The sequence below is a fragment of the Pantherophis guttatus genome, chromosome 1 (assembly GCF_059756535.1).
Source record: "Pantherophis guttatus breed Tessera chromosome 1, ASM5975653v1, whole genome shotgun sequence".
In the NCBI taxonomy this organism is placed as follows: Eukaryota; Metazoa; Chordata; class Lepidosauria; order Squamata; family Colubridae; genus Pantherophis; species Pantherophis guttatus.
Genome location: NC_142063.1, coordinates 254,562,567 through 254,584,885, shown reverse-complemented (window position 1 = coordinate 254,584,885; position 22,319 = coordinate 254,562,567). Strand labels below are relative to the sequence as shown.

The window sequence follows — 22,319 nt, the reverse complement described above, 5'->3', positions numbered from 1 at the left end:
AAGTTTTTTATTATGAACACATTAAAACAAGACACATACAACATTTATATGCATATCACTTTTTTTACAGCTTTTTCAAAGTGATTCTTTCTTACTTTTATACATATTTACACATATTATAACCTTATCTTACTCTACCTTGTTTACCATCTTTCTTTATTTCATCTATCTTATATCTTGATCTTCAACATTTTTTCCCTCTCTCCTTTATTCCTCTTTCTTATTTTTCCTGTTTTCCAACCATTCATACCATCTACACCACACTTTGTAATACTCTGTATCCTCTTTCTCCTTAAGTTCTTTTGTTAGTTTGTCCATCTCTGCGCATTCTCAAAATTTTTTAATTAAATCTTCTGATAGTGAGTCTTCTTTCTTCCAATTTTGCGCATAGACTATGCTGCTGTCAATATATGCAATATTAAATATTGTATTTCCTTTGTATAGTTTTCTGTGGGAATCCCTATAAAAATTGCTCTGGTTTTCCCTTTGTTGAATTCTGTATTATTTCCCCTAACCACTTTTTAACTTTGGCCCAGAATTTCTTTGCCACTGGGCAGGTCCACTATAGAGATACTTTTATTAAACAAATAATATTGTATCAATGTGAGCTGAATATTCATGCAACTCTTTTCTCATAATAAATTTGGCAACTGACTTATAATTTTGTCTCATCTACATTAGTGTCTTTGTTTACAAAGACATATTTACGAAAATATCCATTAACATTTGTTTTAAGTATCTTTTTTGCAATTCAGATGTCAGTACTCTTGTCTTTTACATCTTTATTCGGCTTGTAATTCAAGTTATATTTGCAATTAGATGTTTCCAGGAAAAATATTAATGAGCAAATAGTAATAAACAAAAAAAAGAAAAATGTTGTTGGTATATGTCTAAATTTAGACTTCAGCTTACTACCAGTAATTTGCTGATGAATCACTGATTTGTATTGTAGAATTAGTAGTGATACAGATTTTGTTGTTGTTGGTTGATTTGTTCTTAAAGTACATGAGATATCAAAAACTCGCAGCTTGAACAATTCTGGTTTGTAGACTCAGTGCCTTGCTGAGGAAGCTTGTCCTTTTATATTAAACTTCACATATTTCTAAGTGATGAGAAAAAAAAATCTTCAAAATTTATGTAGCTATAATTACAGTTAAAAGAACATGAACAGAATTTGTAAAAAAAAATATCTTAAGCGAAAAGCAGCATGAAGATCAGAAGAGATTGCACATAATGGCAGCCTGTGGTTCTTGGCCATTCTATCTATACCGTGGAGTCATAGCACAGACAAAATGCTTCAACCTCAAAGCGCTATTTCACATACTCCAAGCTTGAAATAAAACATTCATGTTCAGAGAGTTTTCTTGTACAGTTGGGACAAAAAGCAGTTTTGTTTAATCTCTGAACAAATCCCAGCTATTTCAAGCAGCATCGTTCCACTGTTCCAAGTGCTACGATTTGTAAGTTGTTGCATTATTTCCTCCCAAAAAAAACTTATCCAACCTAGTCAGTACAGCAGCAGTAGCAGGGAAAAGTTGCTGCTGTTAGTTATGGAATTCTGGGGCAAACCTCAGTTACTTAAGTACATGGCTGAGGGCTAAAAGACCAATTGTGGCTTATGCTTTACTGCTGGAGAAAGAGGACCAGGACTTCTGAAAATGATTGCCTGCTTGCTACTCTTAAATGTGTAAGATGGAAAGACCATTATTAGTACTCTGCTGAAATGTTTTGAGGGTGGTTTGCTGTATGAAATCACTTTGTGCTTTTATCTTATTCCTTATTGTTGAGTTTCAGATGCATTTAAATATGAATATAATTATGTTTCTTTGGTTGATTTGTTGAATGTTGGCTGTAGTTGATGAGCCTTCAGAATGCATTTAATCGTTGATATTGTAGGCAGACCTTGACTGAATAGTACTTTGTTGTGTAACAGTTATAACAATTGCGGGAGTTAGCCATGCAGTAATACCTCTGCACTCCTTTTGGGGAGAAAGTAGCTCCTTTGTTTCATAAAATGTTAGGCACCACAAAGAGCATAGTAGTTGCTAGATTGCACCAAAAACAAACACAACAAAAAGATATGGCAGATATGTGACTTCGGTTTAATACGAAGGAAGATTAGGGTCCATATTCACTGCTGCAGCCTGTCAACTCATAGAAAAGTTGATTGTTTAAAAACTTAAAAGCTATTGGAAACAATGAGTGTTTGACTAAGACTTAAAAGCTGCTTCCAGTTTTCAGCCCAGGAAGTGGTCATTGAAAAGACAGATTTTTATGATTAGTAAATAGAAAAATGTTAATGTGATTACTTGAGACTTCTAGTTTATTTTAAGAACTGAAAAGAAAAATCCAGAAGGTTTTCTGGCAACAGATTCTAATTTTTAATATCATCATCATATCATCATCAATCATCATCATCTTGTTTCATTTCTTTGGCCATTTTCTCATAAATTGGGTGCAAAGAAATAATCACCATACATTTTTACTCTATGTATTCTTCTGGTGAAAAATAACAAAGCAAGTTTGGATTTCCTTTGCCTTTTATTGCAAGAAAACTTGTGTGTATATTTGTGTGTGAGTGTGTGTGGAGAGGGAAAGAGAGAGAAAGAGAGAATTTTGTGTAATAGTTAAAAGTGTTGTATAGAAACCAGGAAACAGTTCTTTTCCCACCTTAGGGACATTAACAAAAAATGAATGAGTGCTTTTGGTCCAGTTGTTTTCTCTCAACTCAGTATGAAGGACTAATATATGTTTATTATTGTGAATTACTTTTATGGTAATAAAAATGGGATTTTAAAAAAATAAATTTTAATAAAAATTAATCTAGCATTGCTGTTGAAAATCAGCTGAAGATTATGATTATGAAGATCAATATGAATGTGTAACAAAGGTTTTGTGTTGAGTGTTGGTCTACTTACTTGCCCTAGCTATATATACATCCCATATGTGCTTCTCTGGAGACCAGTCCAACTGCCATACCAAAAGCCCAAACTCCTTTATATTGAAAAACCTGACACTTTGGTTTAAACGTAGTTTGCTATGAAATAAGAAACATGTCTTCTATAGTATATGAACTTATGGGTAAACTGAGAATTTTAAATGCCAAAATGCACCTAAAACAATACTTTTGTTAAGTATGCATGTTTCCTGTATATATTATAAGTCATCTGTGGATAACAGTGCTGTGGAGTTGGAGTCGAGGAGTCGGAGTCGGAATCGGAGGAAATTTTGGATACCTGGAGTCGGAGTCGGAAGTACAAAAACTGAGGAGTTGGAGTTGGAACATTTATCTCCCGACCCCATAGCCCTGACAGTGCTGTGGAGTCGGAGTCGAGGAGTCGGAGTCGGAGGAAACTTTGGGTACCTGGAGTCGGAGTCGGAGTCGGAGTCGGAAGTACAAAAACTGAGGAGTTGGAGTCGGAACATTTATCTCCCGACTCCACAGCCCTGGTGGATAAGCAGACCCTCAGGCCTTCAGTTTTCCAGATTGTATAAATTCTAAATTTGGAGATATAATTCTCATATAAGAGCCGTTCCTCAAATCTGCTCCTTCTTTAATTTCCCCCCATTTAAAAAAGGCTCTGTTTTGCAAATATCTTTGTTTTCCAACACTGCATTATCATTTTACGGAGCATACCTTTTTATGGAAGCAAAATAGAACAGCCATTTTTACAAACGTACATTTTTTATTACAGTGCTGTAAAGCACTAAAGGGATCTAAATAAGGGATCCTTGCTCACAGTCACTCATGCCTTAGTCACCTCTGATTTGGATTACTGCTGTGTGCTCTACACAGAGCTGTTCTTGAAGATAATTTGGTTTAGAAATTAGTGGCTGCATAGTTTTGCTTGTTCCATTGTTCACATGAGTTATGTCAGTACAGTGTGAGCTGCACAGGCTCCCCCTTGCTTTCCAGGTGCAATTCAAGGTGCCAGTTATCACCTTTAAAGCCCTACATGGCACATGACCAGGTTATTTGTGGGACGATCTCTCCATCTTGTCATCCTATTCAGTTAAATAGGGTGGGTGAGCTCTCTTAAATGTTGTCTTGCAATCTTGGAGGTATCAAGCTCTTAGCACCCCAACTCTTCCTACCTGACATTTGATGTATCCCTATTTCTGGAAGGTCATGAAAATCTGGCTCTTCCCCCAGGCCTTGGGCTCAGACAAGGGTTGAGCGGGCAGGCTATTTAGTCTTTCACATTGACCACAATATCCCCTGTATTGCTCTTCTCATTGGTTTCATTACTAACACTGGAAGTTTTTAAGAAGAGATTAGATAACCATTTGTCTGAAGTGGTTTCCTGCCTAAGCAGGGGGCTGAACTAGAATACCTCCAAGGTCCCTGTTATTCTATTCTATCTCCTGTCTTATGCTGACTATTCTGATTGGATTGGATTTTTTTCTAATTTATGTGTCCACTTCATCCTCTATGGTGCTACCCTGTTTTCCCCAAAATAAGACACCCCCTGTTAATAAGCCCAATTGAGCTTTTGAACACATGGCAATAAGGCCAAGTGCTTATTTCAGGGTTCAAAAAAATACAAGACTCTCTTATTTTCAGGGAAACATGATACATGCTTTATGGTCCTGTTCTGTACTATTTTTTTTTCCTGTAGCACCTCCTTTTGTCCCTGATCTCTGAACGTTTAGTTCGTTTCCTTACCTGCGGCTCCATTTTCCATCTCTGTCTATATTTTTATTTTATATATCGCTGCAGATCAGTGGGTTGGCTTGAAAATTCCAGTGTCCATGGAAATCTAAAATTTATGGCTGCTGCATGAATTTTCAAAATAATTTCATAAAGATTTTGTTACTAAATTGCTAATAGGCTAACTTCCATGAACATGTCTAATTATTATTTTTTTTAAAAAAATACAGATATAAAAAGCAGAGTGCATTTAAAAAAACCTTATTAAGTTGTTAAAAACATATTTGCACTCTTTAGAAAGGAATTATAAGACATGGTGCTTCTAAAAAAAAAAAGTCTGATGAAATCTTTTGGTTACCAAAATAAATCTTGAAATCCTAATTAGACATGGCAGTTTCAGTCTCTGGAGTCCTGTATAACACTTCAGATGTCTAGTGACATAAAGGCTGGAGAGTTTTGTCCAAAGGGAATCAAAGGCAGGTTAGCAAAGTCAGCAAGAAGCAAAGCATCTGAGATTTTCTTTTCAAGAATTGCCAACAATGACTATTATTAAAAGTATCCAGGGCTACTTGGTCCATTCATTTCCTTGACATTCCACTGGCTCTTGTTTTTTAAAAGTAATAGTGTGACATGTAACCATGACAATGATGTTTTGCCAGTTATATTGGTTATAATTAAAAATGAGAAACATCTGTGGCTGTTTCTGAGGTTGTTTTCAAGCTCTGTGTCTCTTTGTAACATTGATTCAGTGGGACTAATTAGGATGCACTCATGCATATGCAGTATGCTGCACAATAGGACAAGAAACCTTAATTATTTTTTCCAGTTGCACTTACTGGATCAAATTAATATACCATGAAGCATTCATCGTGGGCATTGATAGAAATGGACTGCTGTCCATTTTCCTGTCCTTAATAGGCCATAATTGTTTTGTCCTGATATCCTTACTAATCTGTATTTGGTGATAGTGATGAAATATGATGAGTTTGGCACTAAAGTAATGTTTCTAAGGCATAATGACAAAGTAAAACTCTGTCCTTGTATTTGGCATATTGTTTGCTGTAAAGCTTGGGACACAGAATGCTGTCTTTGGAAGCCAGTCATATTTAAGGTTTTAATTTCCAGTTGGTTTTGTATTCCTTTGGCTTTTCAGCTGATCTAAGTTGACAAAATTAATAATATATAACCTTTTGAGGTCTCCTATATGGCCTAAAATTGCAGAGTGTATATAGCAAGTCTTATTGTCATTGCTATTTCTTTAGGAACTAATAACGAAGATAGCTAGTTGATCTGCTGATGTTTGAGGCAGAACTGGTCTAATGATCAAGACATTGTCTCTCCTGTGTATGGAGTATGGAGGTAAAAATATGTAGAAAGCTGCATTAAGCCTTTTTGATGGCAATTAGTTCATACAAATAATATGGCAAAATTAACATTTGAATCAGCTTATTTTTAATCACATCATCTTGGTTGTAATCTTCTTTATCTCTTCTGTTTCACTGTTGTTGGAAGGACAAATGATATGGCATCAGAAGAATTTTTAATCAGTAGATTAGGGCACACAAATTAGGCATTATTTAATGGAGGTTTACATAGCAGCATAAGTCCTCATGTATCAAAGTATAAGGCCCTTTGCAGAATATAACAAGCAAAAAGAAAAAACAATCTGATGCATAACATAGTTTCAACAACAGTGGAACGATGGAGATAAAGAGCTTTAATATCTGTTCCTATATATTTTAAGTAGCAGCTCCAATTCCACAGGGTTGCATGGATGGATAAAAATGGAAATAATTATCAACATAATATATTATCCCTTATGTCTACAATGTCACACACACTGATTCATGTATTACTTTGGAGACATTTAAACTTCCTCTGTCAGTCGTAATTCTCAACATTGTAGAATAATCAATTCTGAAAAACAAAACAGCACAACAAATTTGCTGTCATTCTCCACACTTTTTAGGGGTCTCAACCAGTGGTGGGGTTCAACCAGTTCGCAGCACTTCGGGAGAACCGGTTGTTAACTTTCTGAGCAGTTTGGCAAACTGGTTGTTAGAAGAAATCATTAGGGCAGAGAACCGGTTGTTAAATTACTTAAATCCCACCACTGGTCTCAACATATTGCTGAATTGCAATATCCAGCTTCCCTAGGAAGTATGGTGAACAACAGCAATGATAAAATATTTCTTGGAAAATTAAATTCATAATTTTGTTTTTCAAATCAAATTGTCCTAGTATATTAAGAATTTGAAGAATATGTTGATGCATATAATTATTACCATTTCTAATTACCCATACAATACTGTAGAAGTGGAGCTGGCACTTTAAATGTATAGGAACAGATGTTAATGCTGTTTTTAAAATCTTTCCCCAGTTTTAGCATGGATTGGGGAAACCGTAGACTTTGTGGACTTTCTAACACTCCGTCCTCTTCCCCAGTCTGTACAACAAACCAAATAGTGCCATCACAAATTAGTAGTTAAGGGGTTGCACAGCTTTGACAGTTTTAGCACACCAATACAGGTTTTAAAAAATCCCACTAAAATGGAGGAAATGGATTAAAAATGCTGGAATTCCCCTCTTGCCAGTAATAGCATAGCTGTTCTACCTGTGTGGCCTTGAGTGGAGGAAATAATTACAAAAGGACTGTAACATAGTTACATATGTAACTATACATAGTTACATATACATATACATAGTTACATAGTTCCTTATTATTTTTAAATCAGTAGCTTCCAAGTTTGTACATTACATGCCTCCACTCTAGGGAATTCACAATTGCCATAAGTGAGGTGGAAGAAACAATGGTTAGTTACTAGAAAATGCAAAATCCTATGAAAAAGCAACATTGAGTTATTAAAATTAAGTTTTTAATACATGTTTTTAATATTAATGTTAATAATATTACTTTTATGCCCATTTGCCAATTACAGATATTGCAGCTGGGATTTCTCTCAAGATGCAGACTCTTTGGTAGTGCTATATGATAACATTTCTATGGAGATTCTCAGTCATCCAGGTCATGGTTATCTCAAAAGGTGTTTTTTTCAAAAGGCAACTGGACTAGGGTTTTTTTTTTTTTTTTTGAGGAGGATGTTTCATCTCTCATCTAAGAGCTTCTTCAATTCTGACAATCAGAATTGAAGGAGCTTCTTGGATGAGAGGCAAAATGTCTTCCTCAACAAAGGAACACAGTCCAGTTGCCTTTTGAAAAAGCACCTTTGAGACATTTAAGATGCCATGATTATTATTATTATTTTTTTTGCACCCAAGTCATGCATTAATCAGCAATGTTCTGTCTCCTGTGATACCTTGCTATTAATTAACAAATGCAGCCATGGGCAATGGCAGCGTGATAGTTGACATCACTTGTAAGAAATCTCTTTGCACTTCTTTTTAGAAATTGTTAATCATAATCATCATTAGTTTCACGCCAAGGCAACTATCTCTTCTCCTATATGAGAAGCATAAATCACATACTGAAAATGAAGGGTGGGGAGGATTTTCTGAGTCAGGTGGATAAATGTTGGGATCCAGCCAGGCTATAAAATCTCATTCGTGCTTACCATTTTAGGGCAAGGATAAGAAAAAGCTAAGTCCTAATCATCATAGTGAACTCATTCAATTTCAAGACTAAGTTAATTTAACTAGGAAATTACTTCTGTGTAATAGTATGGAAGCCAAAAATCAGGTAATTCCCAAATCCACTTGACCTTCGTACTTAAACTGAACTAGGAAGAAAAAGGAATGCGAGTATCCAAATCAACTGTATCATTATTATAGTTAGTAATATCGTTTTTGAAACAAGATATTTCAACTTAAAGTGAATGCTCTAAGCTAGAGCATGAGTAGGTGCTAGTTTTGTTATACAGTTGAAAATATGGTTCCTTTTTAAGGAACTGTTGATATTTCGTTAAACAACACTGCAAAATCTGACCAGCTCAAGAGAAATCCTGGTCAGTTTTTAGTTGTCAGAACACAATTGATTTGCTGTATTCAAAAATAATTTCCTATCTGCTGCCCTGTAGCTTGTGAGGAAAAATAAATAAATGGCCTTTCACAAAATAAAATAGTATTAACACTAATTAATCAAAATTAATTTTCCTAATCTGTGATAACTCCATTCTGAGAATTGTTCTGTTCATAGCTTGTTTAGGGTTCTTTCTCATGGTTGAAGTGTAACCCATCTGTCTTTGTACTGGCATACAATCTGCCATCCTTGGTAGCAATTTCTATTTTGAAGCAGGCATGATGCCAACAAATGAAACTATCCTTATTGTACAGGAACAAAGCCCAGATAGACAGTAGCGTCTGAGGGAGAAACTTGGGACTGGCCTACCTGGACACTCTTGGGTAAAAGAGGGAAGGAAAGATAAATTATATCAGGCTTTCAAGATTCTATTATTATGGTCTAAATAAAATAGAGTTCTAGTGTTCTTGTGGGGGTTTGTTTCCTGACTTGATCTACCTCAGATGGCTGACACTTATTCACAATGTACAAGGCACATTGTTCGAGTCCCCTGTGAAAGTCAGTGTGGGCTAAGACTGGGAAGGAGGCAAATTCGATAGTGGTCAGACTAGTAAGTGTTTTGTCTCTGTGGTTTTGAAAAGGAAGTGACAAATTGCTCCTTTTTAGAGATGAGTTTAGTGCTGTTGTCTGCTAACCCCGTATCTGAATGAAACTGGAGACAGATTTAGTGCTATTCTAGAAGAGTGCTAAAGTCATGTTCAGTAGGTCAGCGATCATCGGCAGATTGAGTTATTTCAGAAAAAAAGTGTTCTAAAGCAGCCTGCCTGAATGGCAATTCACAGATATGAGGGGGACTGTGAAGCTGTGAAGACCATGAAGCAGCACAGATAGCTATCCTGCAGTGGCTCCCCTCCTGCCACTACTGTAGGATAGCTGCTGTTTAAGGGTGCTCCAAGAAGCAGAATGACGGATTGACTCAGAGATCTGGCAGAAATGGGGATGCGGGGAACTCAATTTTAAAGAACCAGACTGTTCTGCTGCCCAAAGCACAACAGCCCTTGAAGACAGTTCCTGGGAATCGGGGGGAAGAACGCATGCTAATATTAGCCTAAGGTCAACTAATAGACATGGGTCACCTTGCTGACAAAATAGTCAGCCAAGTTGTGTCCCCTGCAAAGCTCTGTCAAGATAAGAGAGATATGATAACCACACTCTAGTGAGTACCATTAACAATGATTCAAGGCTGCCTCGGGAATGGGTTGGGGAACCGAGAAAGGCCACGTTATGAAAACAGACCAGAAAAATGTTAGAGCATGTTTGTGTTCATAGTGAATAAACTCAACCTTGGCACTCATTGAATGTGAGAGAAGAAAAAAAATGAGTGATATTATTCTTCTGCTTGTGGAAACTCTGTAAATTCAGATATAGTGTACAAATATTTATTCTTCTTGTCCAACCCTAAAGAATTCTTTCCCACTCTGCTGATAGCATGATAACCACCATTGTGCCTGTTCTGCCATTCCATCACTCCATCAGCTAGAGGAGTTAATTGGATATTCCCCTTTTATATTTGGTAAAGTGGCCTTAGTTTATTAGATAAAACATTTCTAAAGAACAGCATACTTTTCTCCATTTACAAAGCAGACTGTGTGACAATGTTCAATTACAAGAGGGATGAAAAAGTCATCAGTGCAAATGTCCGATTTGTGTGATCTCCCATCTTCATTCTTTATTATCTCAGTGTTTTGCTTTTTTCCCCCCATATGATTTGTCAGTCACTGGAAGATTTCAGTTACAAGAATGTTATAAAGCATAGAACAGCTGTATTACCAAGGTTTTGACAGAAAATATTCTGCTATCTTGCAAATAATAGTACTATCTAATGCTTGTCTTTGCAATATGTTTACTGAGGCTTCCATTTCTTTTGTGCCTTTGCTTCAGAGCCTTGGAGTTCTTCAGTCTGGAATTTCAAATATGAATCTGTGGCAAAATCCAGTGAACGTAATTCTGATAAGACTGCAGTATTGAATGTTCAGTTCTTAAAACATTTTCTTCTTCCTTCTCCTTATGCAACATATATACTGTAATGATGCATCTAGGGATACTGTATCTTTTACCTTAGGCATTTTTTGCTTCATAGAGAATGGGTTGAAAAAATATTTTACAGAAGAAAAAGTAGTCATCCAATATATTGTTATACCTTATACCATATTGATAATTATATACAAGCTTCTAAATTGACCCTTAGAGATAAAAGCTAAAGTCTCTTTGAATCCACTTGATTCCTGGTGACTTCAGGGACCCATCCACGTAGATTCCTCAGCGAGAGTACAGAATTGGTTTACCATTCCTTTCTCCTGGGATTTTTTTTTTATGACTTCCCAGTTTTGCTTACCACTTTGCCAATCTTGTAGAACTTAGCCAGGCCACACCCTGCCGAGTTTCCAAGCCTGACAAGATCAACCAGGCAGTGCCACCCGCTGAGACACTCTTTAAGAGATGCATGGAAGAATGTAATATAAGACTGAACGTATCCCATTTAAAGAAAAAAAAAAAACTAAACAAAATCTTGCTTCATGTCAGTCTTCCGATTAAACTGTGACTGCATGAAGAATATAGTAAGAATTGGAATGTTGTTTAAGTATAACTTGTAATATTGTCTATTGGTGATAATTGGGAAACACGGACCCTGGGGGTCTGGTGGTGATAGCAGCAGCAATAGTCTTAAACAGTGGTGTAAGGCGGTTAGTGTGCAGTGCTGATGGCAACTAGTTTCTGCTGTTTATTCTGGTTTCTTCTCTTCTTCGGTTGCGTTTTGTTTTTTTTCTCTGGATCTCTGCCCTGCCTTCTGGATTCTTGGCCTCTGTTTTCCTGACTGGTTTCTTTGCTTTCTTCTCTCTTTGGTTTTTTTCGTCTGTCCCTTTTTCTCTCTGCAATAAAAAACTACAGTACGTTACAAGGTATAAATCATTTACTTAGAGATGATCAGTTTCTCTTATCCTGGCATTCTCAAATCCTGAACTCTTAAATAAAGGAAAACCTCTGTCATTGGCCTCTTCAAAGAGCACCATTAAGAAGACCTGGAAATATAGAGAACTCTATATTTATATATATAGAAAATTATTGTCATCATTTTGACAAACTAATTCAAAATATGAATTATAGCCTCTGTCTTTTTATTATAAACAGTGCTTTAAGAGGCATTATGCACAATGTCATCATATATTATTTTTTTGTATAAAAAGCCTTTACATTACTATAGTTAGAAGTCAAGATTGTTCATTATACCATATATTATAATCAGATGAGTAAAACTGCAGCCTTAGCTTTGTTCCATATATTTTAATAATTAGCAATACCTTATAATTATGATAAGGTTTGTAAGTGTCTTTCCTATGGGGAGCAAGCCAGAATTTAAAATCAAACAGTAATAAAACGTTTTTATTTATTGCATTTCTGTCATATCTTGCTTCTCTGGAATACCGGTCTACATAAATGACAAGGAATCTTCCAGGGATGAAATTCAGCAGGTTCTAACTGGTTCTGGAGAACCAGTAGCGGAAATTTTGAGTAGTTTGGAGAACCGGCAAATACCACCTCTGGCTGGCCCCAGAGTGGGGTGGGAATGAAGATTTTGCAATATCCTTCCCCCAGGAGTGGGTAGGGAATGGAGATTTTGCAATATCCTTCCCCCAGAGTAGGGTGGGAATGGAGATTTTGCAATATCCTTCTCCTGCCACGCCCACCAAGCCATGCCCACAGAACCAGTAGGGAAAAAAATTGAATTTCACCCTTGGAATCTTCCCTGATTTGTCCACACAGCACTGAGAAAGAATAACTGAGCCAAAGATATGGAGAGCTCCATATCTGAATAGGGATTTGAATTTATATCTTGCCAGTTAGTTGTACAATCATAGAGTTGGAAAGGCCATCATATCTACCCCCTTGCTCAGTGCAGAAATCCAGATTACTCTGGAACTCACACTTGAAGACATTCAGGGAGAAGCCATTATTCCTTTGGGTAATGGATTCCACCATCAAACTGCTCTTACAAAGTTTTTGTTACCTTTCAACCAGAATCTGCCCTTTAATATTAAATTACTATTCGTTGTCCTGTCTGGAATAAATCAGAACAAATTTTGACTATTGTCTATGTCTTGTCTATTGTCTATGCACCAGTAGAGGCTAAACCAATTTCATTGTTTACATGACATACAATGACAATAAAGGCTTTGAACTTTGTCAAGAAACTTTCAAAGGGTCTCTGGAATAATTCAGAATAAATCTTAAGTTTCAGATACTTGAAGGGTTCTGTTCCCTTCAGTCTTCTCAAGGTTCTTGCAGTCTTCTTCATCATATTAGTTACTAGCTGTAAATCATCCTTATTTGCATTTCAGAAAAACTATGTAGCGGAAACTTATTAAAATCTGGTGGGTAGAAATTGACCCAGCATTTAAATGGAGCCTGACCAATGCAAAATACTGTAACTCTTAATTCCAATTATTTGGAAATTACACTTTTATACTTTATATAATAGAATTAAATTTGTATTTTTTGCTGCCATAATACACTGCTGAATAATATTCAATTTGCAATCAACTATTCTAAAATCTTTTTTTATAAATAATATTACCAAGCCAGGTATCTCTGTCCATAATACGTGCATGCAATTTTTGTCTTCCAAGTGCATAAGTTTCTGTTGCCTATTTCATTCTATTGTTTTTCAACCTGTCTAACCTAACAAGCATCCCTGAAATCTCTTTCTCAAAATCCCATCTAGTTTTGTATCATCTGCAAATAAACATCCCTTCCACTTCGATAAAGAAGATAAAGAAGAAGTGATTAAGAAAATATTAAAAAATAGACAATCTATGGCTGAAGCTTGTTGGAACTCAGCCGCAAACAGTGGCTCCAGTTTGATTAGGAATTGTTGAGGATGTCTTTTAGTACAACTTTGGGACAACTGTATATCCACATAATTGTTAATGCCATCCAGCTTAGATTACTCTTGGTGGCTAAACAGAATACTATGGAATGTATTGTCAAATCCTGGAAAGGAGTGTTAAAGAGATCACCTTGGATTGCTGGCTTTCAAAGTTGATGCCAGTCCTTCAAGTAGGTCAGGTGAAAAAACAAATACCATAAGGCAGTGGTTCAGCCTGTGGTCCATAGACCCTGGGAGGGAAGTAATGCCATCACAGGAAGTCTGCAAAGGCTTAAGAAATGTTATGATTTAAATCTTGAGTTAAGTTTGGGAGGTCCGTGGTCACCACAAAAGGTATTTAAAGGGGACCATGGTGAAAAAAAGGTTGAGAACCACTGCCATAAGGATTTCTGGAATTCTACTTTGTTGTTATAGGGCAGTGATGGCGAACCTTTTCAGCACCAAGTGCCAAAAAGGGAGCGCACACAGCACCAAGTGCCGAAAAGGGAATAGTTCGCGCATGCACATGAAAATGCTGGAAAATGAAAGTCCAGTTCTTCCAGTTTCCGGCACTGATGTAAGCACAAAGGTTAGCTGATCGCTGCGTGTGCATGCATCCCAGAAACCCGAAAGAGGAACGGGTGCCGTATGCCACTTCGGGCACGCATGCCATAGGTTTGCCATCACAGTTCTAGGGTATAGAAACAGAATCTTGAAAACCTCTCTTCCAAAGAACATCTCTACCTTCCTTTACATATGCTTTGCTTAGGCCAAGGTATATTCTTACAACCTATTAAGGAAATTATCTAATTAAAATAAATGAAATGAGGTTAAGACTTGACAAACCCAAGGGCAGGACTTAAAACCATTAAGTTTAAACCATTAACCACTCTATACTTGCTCTTAATGAAAATGGTAAATACAACTAACACAATTATAATCTGATACTAAAGTTAAACATATTCTCTTTTTAGTTCCCTAACTATTCCAATGGACTGTGGACACGGAAGAACGAATAAACTAAACTGACTTTAAAATTAGAAGAATAATTTACAATGTGATTAATGCAGTTGGAGAAAATGTGAATGCAGATTTCTTCAAGTGCTCAAAATAAAATAAAATGAACAACTGCTATAATTCTGAACAGCTCTGTAATGCATTGCACTTAGTTATGTGAGCTAAAATTCCACTAAGGGGCACCCTTGTGCTTTTTAAATCCATCTTTTGAAATGCCTTTAAATAAAGATATATTTTTTTAAATGAACATGGTAAATTTCATTTTTTTTTTTTTGCGACATAGTCTGTTCTGATTCCGAGTGCATGAATTCTATGTTCAGTTTCATTTTTATGGTGTTCGTACTCTCTGAGTCCATCTGATTTATCATACAATATAATCATAAAGGGACAGACAACGTAAGACACACAATGTAATGTTGTCCTATAGGTTATGCTATATAGCGAAGAATGAGTGAGAATGGTGGAGTGCCATTATATTTTATGATTCTTGAATACAAGAATGAGAAGATGGACAGAATTATGCACTGGACACTACGATTTAATATTGATCCAATATTATGGGCCTTCACAGATAGAGGTTTTTTATAACAGTTCTTTACATCTTCTTAACAGACTAATGTGTTGGAAGGAAAGCATTATGCTTAAAAATAAGCTAATCTTACTTGACAAACTATATTTTCTGACTTTTTAATTACAGGATTAAGAAGCATAAAATGTTACTTGAAGCTCTCTGATTTTTATTTATTTATTTTTGCTTCTGCTTGGCTTTCCCTGCTTTTATCCTGAAAAAAATGGTTTGTAATTTAGTCTGGACATGGTAGTAATTCAGGTGAAACTGCTAACTTAGGTTATATACCTGGTAGGACTTATGTTGTCCATCTTTACCAGGCCATCTACTGTGGCACAAACAAGAAAGAAAACAGGTAACAATTCAAGAAGACATGCAGCTGAAGAACCAGCTTTTCAAAGAAAGTACTAATACAATTCTTGATTACCCCCAGGTCACTTCAAACCACTTACATTACATTAATGCAGAATTATGCATATTTCTAGCATTTTTCTCATTGCCAAGAAGCATGACCAATTTTTTTGGAGACAGGTCAACTTTCAAATACTCTGAGGCTGAACTTGACAGATCCTGGCCAAAACAAAAATTTTAAGGATTCCATCCCTCCCACTACAAGGTACCTGTCCAGACCTGTTAATTTCATTTGTCAACAAACAGCTCCAGCTTCTTATGTTTTAAGTACAGAGATTTGTGCTTTTACTGAAGAGCAAATGTCAGGTTCCCTGCTTTTAAGAAATGTTATCATGATGGGAACGTTTTTATTAGAACAGACCCACGGGTACAGGAAGTAGAATCTATATTTTCCAAATGATATGGGGAGGGTTGGATTTTGCAATTCTGAGTATTAATTACATGCTATTATCACAGTAATGATACAAGGGAGATCAAGGTGAGGGGGTACGTCAATATCAGCCAGTAACTTTCATGTTCAAGTGGAGTTTGGAAATCAGATTTCCCAGTTTTGTGTCCAGTCATCTCCAAAATGCTTGTTAGTAATTACCATCATCCTAACCTTTAATACAATGTCCCTGCAAGCAAGATTGTCTTTGCATATTTAGCCACCCATTTATAAAACATGATCTTGTAATCAAGCTATTGTTTCTATGCGGAATAATAGTACTTATATGGGCCATACTCTTGAAACTTATATTAAACATGATGGAATTTTGAAAAGTTCTAAAATATGATAGTGGGATTTGCTGCTTAAACAATCTTCGCATATATATGACTTGTATACAATATAAGATAGGGATGATATATGTATATAGTATGACTTAGGATCAGGAATTTTGGTATAAATAGTTGTAACTTCTTTTTGGCCTTCAACAGCTTAGTGCCTTCTACAAGATTCCCTTGAGGTCATAGTTGTTCTTTATGAGACATTAGTTCGGCTGCTGAAGGCATTTGAGTAAACTAGGAATACAAATGTGATGCTGCCTTATGTCAGAATCGCATGTTTAGTCTGCATTTCAAGAAATAATCAGGAAAAGTTATATATGATAAGGTACAGATGCTCCTATCCCACAGATATCTAAATTATTTCAAGTACAATATTATAGTAAGAGAGCAGCCAGATGAATTTTTTTTATTTCACGTTTAAATGATTTTTAATTCAGACATTTCTAAATTGTTTTTTTTAAATTCGCTTTAAAAAAATCGAAGTAGCTTTATCCCTTCCCAATAAAATACACATATTTCAAATAATTTGTAATGTAATACAGTTTTCTCTTATGCCAATAACACTTTGTTTCCATAATTGTAGGATCTTAAGGAATAGAAGATATAAAGTCTATTTACCATCCCCCCAAAGTCTGACGATAATTTTTTTTGGCTACATGAATAATGTGTGCATTGTCTAGCAAACTAATATATTAGAAATATGCAAGCTACTGTGACTATAGCATTTTCAAAGCCCCTGACTCCATCTGAGTCGGGAAAATTAAGTCAAACTTTATGTGGGAAAAAAGATAGAAAAGCTATTTCCTCTTTATCGAGGGAAGACTATTTTCTAATATCTAGCATAGGCATACAGAACTAGAAAGCAAAATGTAGCTTCTAAAATCATGGTAAAAGATAAAGCCAATCTATATACAATAAAAATAAAATAAAATGAAAATATTAAAACCAAAACACAATAAAACCAAAAAAACCTGTTGCCATAACTAAACTTAGTTCCCTCTTTCCCAGCGCTTGGGGAAAAAGCCAGGTCTTGATTGCTTCTTGGAAGATTAAAAGAGTGGGAGCCAGCCAACTTTTTTGGGGGGTGGGAGGAGATATTACATAGGGTAGGGGCTACCACAGAAAAGCATGCTTTCTGGATTCCATAACATGGCAACATTTAAGGGAAAGGACTAGGAGCATGCTGATTCTATCTGATCTGGTAGTCGGGCAGATGTCTTTAGGGACAGGCATGCAAATAACCTGATCCCATGCCATATAAGGCTTTAAAGAAAGATAATAATCAGTCCCTTGAATTTCATCCAGAAAGAAACTGGGAGCCATGTGGGTGAGCCTAGAGATACCCTTCACTTTGTTTACTGATGATTCTGTACTAATTGGAACTTTCAGTTGGTCTTCATGGGCAACCCAACATAGACTGCATTACAGTAATCCAACTAGGAAATAACCAAGGCACAAGTGACCATGTACTGTAGCTGAGAACCAGCCACCCTCTTAACAACTTTTCCTAAAAAAGGAAGGCTGGAGAGACCGGACAAATGGTATCGAACACTGTTGGGTTCAAGGATGGCCTCTTGAGAATTGAATGGCCCACTGCTTCTTTCTCGGCAGGTGATACCAATGGCTCCCACACCAAGGCATTCACCAGCGGTTGGTCTCAATTGCATGCTGTCTCCTGAGAGGCCTTGTCCAAGCAGAAGTGCAGAACATAGATGGCCAAGCTCACAGCCATGAGGACTCTGTCCACTTCCTTGGGTTCAACTGACTTACTCTTCAGAGATAACAGGGTTCAGAGATGTTTTTCTTTGAAAATTAACACTGGCTGGTCAGATAAAGCAGATGCATGGACATTCAGTCACAATTCTTTGCATCATGGTAAAATGTACTGTACTGATATTTAATGTGTAATAATGTCTACATTTGCATCAGGCCATATACACTGACACATACAAATATGCAATGCTGACCCCTCTCCTTTTTCATGCATGAGCATCACCAAAATAACTTCAGTATGACACAATAATGAAAAATGAATAACACCATTACATTGTAAAAAAAAAAAAGAGCCACTTTTAAAGAAGCAGCCACATTTTGACTATAAACAAAACGAAAAAGAAGAAAGGCAACAAAAAGATGTGGTATAATGAGCCATATACCTGGCACTCTTATGGGGCTGACTTGCAGCTGGGGCAAACTCCACAATTTTTATGTTGTAAAGAGGAGCACTTTGACAGCAGTGTTTACAATGTCCCTGTTCGGGGCCTTCCCCCGGTTGTGCTGTGGAAGCCTGTAGGTTTTATACTATGAACAGCTTTGAACAGGCATTTCAAAATTTTTTGTTACTGCCGCTTTGCCACAAATGCTAAAGAAGTTTTGCTGAGGACAAATGCTACCATGAAAAGGGAAAGATCACATTGGTTATAATGGATGAAAAGCCAGCTAATCAGTCTGGCAGCACAGTGCTCAATTACAAGCACTGAGAAAATGGAATGGCACCACTTATTGTTAAAAATATATGGATATTAAGCTTTTGCTATGATTAGTTGAATATTACTTATTCCAGTTACAGTGTTATTATGATATACCCATGATGGTGAACCTATGGCACGCGTAGCCATATCGGTGGGCACGTGAGCTCAGGTGGGACCAGAAGTTGGCAAATGGGCCATTTCCGGCCTCCGGAGGGCCTCCGAGGGGGTGGGAAAGGCTGTTTTTGCCCTCCCTAGACTCCTAGAAAGGCTCTGGTGGCTGGGGAGAACAAAAAATGGGCCTACCTTGCCATCACGTGCCAGGAATGGTGGGAGCGTGGAGGGTCGCGCACGCATGAACGGGAGCAGGGCACCCCTCCCCGCTCCTGGCACGGGATGGCAAAAAGGTTAGCCATCACTGTGATACTATGATATAACGTTAATTCCAGTGATACCCTGTGCACTGAAGTGATGGTAGAGAGTTTAAACTTTAGGATAACATGTCCTGTTCTAGCCTAAAAAGCAAAATCGCTAGAAATAAAGTCAGCATAATCATTACAAGAAAATGATGGGTAGAAATCATGCAAAGAAAAGCCACTGTAGCCATTTCATGGGAATCTATAGTAATACATCCTGCTTGGATTTAGCTATTCAACTTTGTCTTACAATATATACCACAAATAAAATTCTACTGTCCTATATCTTCCTTTTCTTTCTTTCTAAAACTGTGAGTGCTATTAGGCATGCAGGAAACCATAAACAGCTACATTACACATTTCATAGTGTATTGGATTCCAAATAATTCTGTCCTCAAAGCCTATTATGGATTGGCATACTAATGATTTGTCCAGAGATTCAAAACACAAATGTATTTCTTCACATAGCCTACAATATTTGTGTCTCTGTGATACCTCACAAATGAATGCAATGTGCTTTGGATATACCAATCCTTTTTAGAATTTTTTGGTGTGATCACTTTCTTTTCCATTTTGTATTAGAGTACTGATCTTGAAATAAAATATATAGGCTTTTTAAGATCAAAGGTGATCTAGTCTAATTTATATTTAAAACATTACCCCACCCCGCCCCACCCAAATTTCTGATTTCTCCATTTAATTATCAAGAATCACTTCCTCGGTCTATTTGGCACTGCTAATATATACAATAAAAGTACCATATGTTTAATATCATAACAATAAACAGAAACAGAACCATTCACATCAATAAAGTCCAAGAATCAAAGTTGCAGTTAGAAAATAAAACAGGATCGTATACCATTAAATGTTTGATAGAACAGATTAGAACTGTCCATCTAAAATTTGTAAAGGGGAGATAATTTAATTTAAATTTAATTTAATTTAAAGGAGAGCCAAGTTAAGCATGATAGAATGGAGCAGTGTTGCATAGTTATTCTAGATTCAAACTGTCTCCAATGAGAAGGCGCAGCTTCAACTCTTCATCTCAACTCATCTCATTTCATGATCTTTTAGCCTAATCTATCTCACAGAATTTGTGCAAAACATGTGTGAGAAACTGAATTTTTAAAACAGATAACATAATAAATCAATAACAATATTTATGAAAATTCATAAATGTTCTGCCCAATATTTGGATCTAGACAACCTCTGGATGGCAGCAGATACACAATACGCTAAATCTTTGTTTCTATCTAGCATCTATCTGGATTTTTGCAGCCCAGATCTGGTAACCCTAATTACCGGTATATGATGAAATTATAATAAATTGTAGGTGAGCCATTATCAATATTTCAATGTTCTAGGATTTGGACCACTCACTGGTATTTATTAATTTATGCACATTTCTAATCAACTATTCATTTTATTAATTAACTTGTAATTGGATGAGTGGAGAGCAGCAACTGTATGTATCATATGAGAACACCAAAAAAAGAAACAAGAAAGACTATCAGTTAAGTTTCCAAGAGATTGAATTTAACCCCATTTAACCTATAGTAACATGCCTAATTAGATTATCTAATTCCAGTGTAAGTAGTGGGATTGTTCCATTTGATGGAGCTAATTTTCAAGAGTTGACCAATGCTTCTTTGGCAGCTGTGTTCAGATTTCTGATGCCATCTGAAGAAAGGGGATAGGATCTCAATATTCTCAAAAAAAAAAGTACTTTGTTGGTTTACACTAGTTACTGTGCACTGCCAGAATCACCAGTGATGCAATTTGACTGGTTTAATGACTGAGTGGGTTAAGTATTTTATGGGAATAGGGCCAGATACAATAAATACTTGTACTTAAAACACTAATATATGATACGATTCTTCTACATTTATAAGTGCAGTTTGGTTACTAGTATTGTAATAATATATTACCTTAACAACTGCTGTGGTGTAACTATTTCTCAATCAGTCTCCAGTCTCAATTTGCCTTGAATAAATGTTTTATTGGATGCAACTGAATGTGCTATTGTTAGTTGCTATAGGGATACACACAAATAGTCCAAATAGCATGGGTTATGGAGAAACACATTTTTTCAATTTCAAACATGTCTGAAACACATGTCAGTTAATATCTACTAAAACACTGTTCTTTCTATATATTTTGAAATGTATTTTCATGCACCACTTAAAGCTGAATCCCTCTCTGTGAGCTGCAAAGTTGGAATTCAAGTGTAGATAAGACTGGCTGATTTTTCTTCTGATTTAAATTTGCTGTTTTGTAAAATTGGGTTATATGTAAATCAGGGGTGAAAATGCTTCTGGTTTGGACCGGATCGCCCAATCTGGTAGCGATGGCGGTGGGTGGTTCAAAGAACCGGTAGCAAAAATCCCTGCGCCCCCCTCCCCATGCCCAGCTGAGCCGCACAATCATCAGAGGCTGTTTTTTTTACTTTTAAAAGCATTTTTTCTACAACTTCTTCAGCCGAAAAAATGCTTTTAAAAGTAAAAAAAAAAGCCTCTGATGATCGCACGGCTCAGCTGGGATCATTAGAGGCTTTTAAAAGCATTTTTTTCTACAACTTCTTCGGCCGAAGAGGTTGTAGAAAAAAAATGCCTTTAAAAGCCTCTGGCGATCCCAGCTGAGTTGCCTGATCATCAGAGGCTTCTAAAAGCATTTTTTTTCCTGCAACCTCTTCGGTAGAAGAGGTTGTAGGAAAAATGCTTTTAAAAGTAAAAAAAAAAAGTTGGCCACGCCCACCCAGTCACATTACCCCCCACCAAGCCACGCCCACAGAATCTGTAGTAGAAAATTTTAGATTTCACCTCGATGTAAATACTTTAATCCTTTGTTATTTTCCAGTTTTAATGCCAAATTCAGCATTTGCTGGTTTTTTCACCATTGCACCATTGTCCCATGGTTTTACGTTTAATTTTAATATTTTGTTGTAGGAACCAATCAAAGACCAGAGGTTTTGACTTCTGAGTTTTTGGACTTGTGCTACAGCCTATTCTCAGCAAACTTCTCTCTGGCAGTGTGTGTGCTTTGGCCTATTCTGTATGTAGTATTTATATGGTGCCTGTAGTGTGTCATTTTTTAAATATAGATTGGGGTGCAGATTGTTGG

The 22,319-nt window shown here is 36.4% G+C and overlaps 1 protein-coding gene across 4 annotated transcripts in view; it reads right to left on the bottom strand.

Moving 5' to 3' along the window:
- Positions 1-10,189: 10,189 nt before the first annotated feature.
- RSPO3 (R-spondin 3) overlaps positions 10,190-22,319 on the bottom strand; it is a 60,901-nt gene continuing 48,771 nt past the window's right edge. For 3 of the 4 annotated variants that reach the window (XM_034418750.2, XM_087882777.1, XM_087882776.1), the window contains exon 5: positions 10,190-11,557. In XM_034418750.2, the coding sequence (XP_034274641.1) occupies positions 11,373-11,557 (185 nt within the window). In that variant the 3' untranslated portion in view covers positions 10,190-11,372. Of the gene's footprint in view, positions 11,571-22,319 lie in introns of all 4 variants that reach the window. The other variant, XM_060692214.2, reaches the window with a different exon arrangement.